The sequence below is a fragment of the Penaeus vannamei genome, chromosome 3 (assembly GCF_042767895.1).
Source record: "Penaeus vannamei isolate JL-2024 chromosome 3, ASM4276789v1, whole genome shotgun sequence".
Lineage (NCBI taxonomy): Eukaryota > Metazoa > Arthropoda > Malacostraca > Decapoda > Penaeidae > Penaeus > Penaeus vannamei.
The window spans coordinates 49,238,339-49,243,338 of record NC_091551.1 but is presented as its reverse complement, the minus strand read 5'-3'; the positions used below and the strand labels follow the sequence as shown (position 1 = coordinate 49,243,338).

General features: G+C 39.2%; 1 protein-coding gene across 1 annotated transcript in view; it reads right to left on the bottom strand.

Moving 5' to 3' along the window:
- Nucleotides 1-5,000, bottom strand: part of LOC113816656 (PE-PGRS family protein PE_PGRS33-like) — a 17,781-nt gene that overhangs the window by 2,036 nt on the left and 10,745 nt on the right. Inside the window, exons 5-6 of the mRNA XM_070138877.1 lie at nt 4,619-4,691; nt 1-233 (exon numbers count right to left, since the gene is read on the bottom strand). The exon at nt 1-233 is cut by the window's left edge and continues 237 nt beyond it. Coding sequence (XP_069994978.1) covers nt 1-233; nt 4,619-4,691 — 306 coding nt within the window. The remainder of the gene's footprint in view (nt 234-4,618; nt 4,692-5,000) is intronic.

The window sequence follows — 5,000 nt, the reverse complement described above, 5'->3', positions numbered from 1 at the left end:
TCCTACTCCCGCTCCCACGACCACCTCGGGCGTGTTGACTCCCATGACACCCCCTCCTACGACGCCGCCCCCGAGGATCACCACGTTCCCTCCCCCCATCACCCCCGCCTCCCCGGTGCTTACTCCTCCCCCTCCTCCTCCTCTTCCTCCTCTTCCTCCTCCGTCCGTTCCTCCTCCTTCGCTGCCGCTTCCTCCCGCTCCGTCGTTGCTGTCGATATTCTTCCTTATGGATACTGTAGATAAGGACGATAATGATTAAAAGTATGTACAATGTTTGCCAAAGGAGCTTCATAAGCTACATATAATGCTTCCGATCCTCATTCTAAATTTTCATTATGATTTTTTGACTAATTAGTTCAGAGTCAAGTCCTGCTAAATACATATGTAAATATTTGCATTTCTAAAATGTAAATATAACATAAAATACTCAAATGGCTTCTTTTAAAGGGTTTAGGTTTCTTCCCTATCTTGTAACTTCTTGAACCAGAATTATCCATTAACAACCCATTTCCATCATCATCATCCCATTTCTAGTTAACTATTGCCCACACTGACACATTTAATTTTCCTATTATCACCATCCCATTTCTAGGATTTTCATAACTATTTCCCACACCTCCTTCAACATCATCATCTTATTTCTAGGAGTTTCATGTTAACTATTTCCCACACTGACACACCTCCTTCAACATCATCATCCCATTTCTAGGAGTTTCATGTTAACTATTTCCCACACTGACACATTTAATTTTCCTATTATCATCATCCCATTTCTAGGAGTTTCATGTTAACTATTTCCCACACCTCCTTCAACATCATCATCCCATTTCTAGGAGTTTCATGTTAACTATTTCCCACACCTCCTTCAACATCATCATCCCATTTCTAGGAGTTTCATGTTAACTATTTCCCACACTGACACATTTAATTTTCCTATTATCATCTAGTAGTTTCATAACTATTTCCCACACCTCCTTCAACATCATCATCCCATTTCTAGGAGTTTCATGTGAACTATTTCCCACACTGACACATTTAATTTTCCTATTATCACCATCCCATTTCTAGGAGTTTCGTGTGAACTATTTCCCACACTGACACATTTAATTTTCCTATTATCATCATCCCATTTCTAGTAGTTTCATAACTATTTCCCACACCTCCTTCAACATCATCATCCTATTTCTAGGAGTTTCATGTGAACTATTTCCCACACTGACACATTTAATTTTCCTATTATCATCTTCCCATTTCTAGTAGTTTCATAACTATTTCCCACACCTTCTACATCATCATCCTATTTCTAGGAGTTTCATGTGAACTATTTCCCACACTGACACATTTAATTTTCCTATTATCATCATCCCATTTCTAGTAGTTTCATAACTATTTCCCATACCTCCTTCAACATCATCATCCTATTTCTAGGAGTTTCATGTGAACTATTTCCCACACTGAAACATTTAATTTTCCTATTATCACCATCCCATTTCTAGGAGTTTCATGTGAACTATTTCCCACACTGAAACATTTAATTTTCCTATTATCACCATCCCATTTCTAGGAGTTTCATGTGAACTATTTCTCACACTGACACACTTAATTTTCCTATTATCATCATCCCATTTCTAGGGGTTTCATGTTAACTATTTCCCACACCTCCTTCAACATCATCATCCTATTTCTAGGAGTTTCATGTGAACTATTTCTCACACTCACACATTTAATTTTCCTATTATCATCTTCCCATTTCTAGGAGTTTCATGTTAACTATTTCCCACACTGACACACTTAATTTTCCTATTATCATCATCCCATTTCTAGGGGTTTCATGTTAACTATTTCCCACACCTCCTTCAACATCATCATCCCATTTCTAGGAGTTTCATGTTAACTATTTCCCACACTGACACATTTAATTTTCCTATTATCATCATCCCATTTCTAGGAGTTTCGTGTGAACTATTTCTCACACTGACACATTTAATTTTCCTATTATCATCATCCCATTTCTAGGAGTTTCGTGTGAACTATTTCTCACACTGACACATTTAATTTTCCTATTATCATCATCCCATTTCTAGGAGTTTCGTGTGAACTATTTCCCACACTGACACATTTAATTTTCCTATTATCCTCATCCCATTTCTAGGAATTTCATGTGAACTATTTCCCACACTGAAACATTTAATTTTCCTATTATCATCATCCCATTTCTAGGAGTTTCGTGTGAACTATTTCCCACACTGAAACATTTAATTTTCCTATTATCATCATCCCATTTCTAGTAGTTTCATAACTATTTCCCACACCTCCTTCAGCATCATCATCCTATTTCTAGGAGTTTCATGTGAACTATTTCCCACACTGACACATTCAATTTTCCTATTATCACCATCCCATTTCTAGGAGTTTCGTGTGAACTATTTCCCACACTGACACATTTAATTTTCCTATTATCATCATCCCATTTCTAGGGGTTTCATGTGAACTATTTCTCACACTGACACATTTAATTTTCCTATTATCATCATCCCATTTCTAGTAGTTTCATAACTATTTCCCACACCTCCTTCAGCATCATCATCCTATTTCTAGGAATTTCATGTGAACTATTTCCCACACTGAAACATTTAATTTTCCTATTATCATCATCCCATTTCTAGGAGTTTCGTGTGAACTATTTCCCACACTGAAACATTTAATTATCCTATTATCCTCATCCCATTTCTAGTAGTTTCATAACTATTTCCCACACCTCCTTCAGCATCATCATCCTATTTCTAGGAGTTTCATGTGAACTATTTCCCACACTGACACATTTAATTTTCCTATTATCACCATCCCATTTCTAGGAGTTTCATGTTAACTATTTCCCACACTGACACACCTCCTTCTACATCATCATCCTATTTCTAGGAGTTTCATGTGACCTATTTCCCACACTGAAACATTTAATTTTCCTATTATCATCATCCTATTTCTAGGAGTTTCATGTTAACTATTTCCCACACTGACACACCTCCTTCTACATCATCATCCTATTTCTAGGAGTTTCATGTTAACTATTTCCCACACTGACACATTTAATTTTCCTATTATCATCATCCCATTTCTAGGAGTTTCATGTTAACTATTTCCCACACCTCCTTCAACATCATCATCCTATTTCTAGGAGTTTCATGTGAACTATTTCCCACACTGAAACATTTAATTTTCCTATTATCATCATCCCATTTCTAGGAGTTTCATGTTAACTATTTCCCACACTGACACACCTCCTTCTACATCATCATCCTATTTCTAGGAGTTTCATGTCAACTATTTCCCACACTGACACACCTCCTCCAACATCATCATCCTATTTCTAGGAGTTTCATGTTAACTATTTCCCACACTGACACATTTAATTTTCCTTTTATCATCATCCTATTTCTAGGAGTTTCATGTGAACTATTTCCCACACTGACACACCTCCTCCAACAAATCCATCTCCCAGAGTCTGCCTTTAGAAAAGACAAACATTCGCTAACATTGCTTCTCCATTCTTCTCCTGTCGACCTTAATTAACTGAACCCCATTTTTACGCCTAACCACTAATGTTCTCGAGTGTTATTCTTGCTAACTCTTCTTCCTTGGGGATCCGTGGGCGTAAGGAGGAAGGAATACGTGCAGATATGTAAAGGCATACTGATGTACGAAGGTACACTTATATATGTATTTGTATGGAAGTATGATTTAATTATTCTATTATTTTTCTTTTCTTCGCTCTCACTCACTTTCTTTTTTTTTAATACTCCCTCTTCCTTTCTGTATTTCCCAAACCCCTCACTTTACCCCTATCCCTTTTATTCACTTTCACCTGACCTCTCTTTCTCTCTCTCTTTCCCTTCCTCGCTCATTCCTTCCCCTTTCCCACTACTCCCTCTTCCTTTCTGTATCTCCCAAATCCTTCATTTTGTCCCTATCCCTTTTACCCACTTTTACCTGACCCTCTTTCTCTCTCTCTCTCTCTCTCTCTCTCTTTCTATTTCCCTTCCTCCCCCAATCCTTCCCCTTTCCCACTACCACTACTCCCTCTTCCTTTCTGTTTCTCCCTTCACTTTGTCCCTAACCCTTTTAACCACTTTTACCTGACCCTCTTTCTCTCTCTCTCTCCCTCTATCTTTCCCTCCCTCCCTCATTCCTTCCTCTTTCCCTCTATTTTCCATTCCCGCTACCACTACTCCCTCTCACTTTCTGTATCTCCCAAACCCTTAATATATCCCTATCCCTTTTACGCACTTTTATCTGACCCTTTTTCTCTCTCTCTCTCTCTTTTTTTTCCTTCCTTGCTCATTCCTTCTCCTTTCCCACTATTCCCTCTTTCTTTCTGTATCTCCCTTCATTTTATCCCTATCCCTTTTACCCACTTTTACCTGACCCTCTTTCTCTCTCTCTCTATATATATATATATCTTTCCCTCCCTCCCTCATTCCTTCCCCTTTCCCTCTATTTTCCATCCCCGCTACCACTACTCCCTCTCCCTTTCTGTATCTCCCAAACCCTTCATTTATCCCTATCCCTTTTACCCACTTTTACCTGACCCTCTTTCTCTCTTCCATCACCGTTGTCTCACCTGGGGTCTCTCGGGACGCAGTGGTGTCAGGAGTCCGTGTCTGCACAAACACCATTTCTTCGTTCAGTTTGACCTAGAATCAACATATATTTTTTTCTTTGTCAAAATAAGGATGGGAAGAACGAAAACTATTTGGGGGACGTGTCGGTTTTGGTGTGAAGGGAAGAGAGAATAAAGAAGAGAGAGAGGGGGGAAGGGGGTAGAGTGAGAGAGGGAGAGGGTAGGGAGAGAGGAGGAAAGTGCTGGAGAGGGATATAGAGAGTGAGGGGGAGGAAGGGAGGGAGAGAGAGAGGTAGGGAAGGAGGAGGAGGGAGAGGGAGGGAAGGTAGAAAGGAGGGAAAGCGAAAAGGATAGAGAATTTTTATTGGCAAGAATTTAGGTG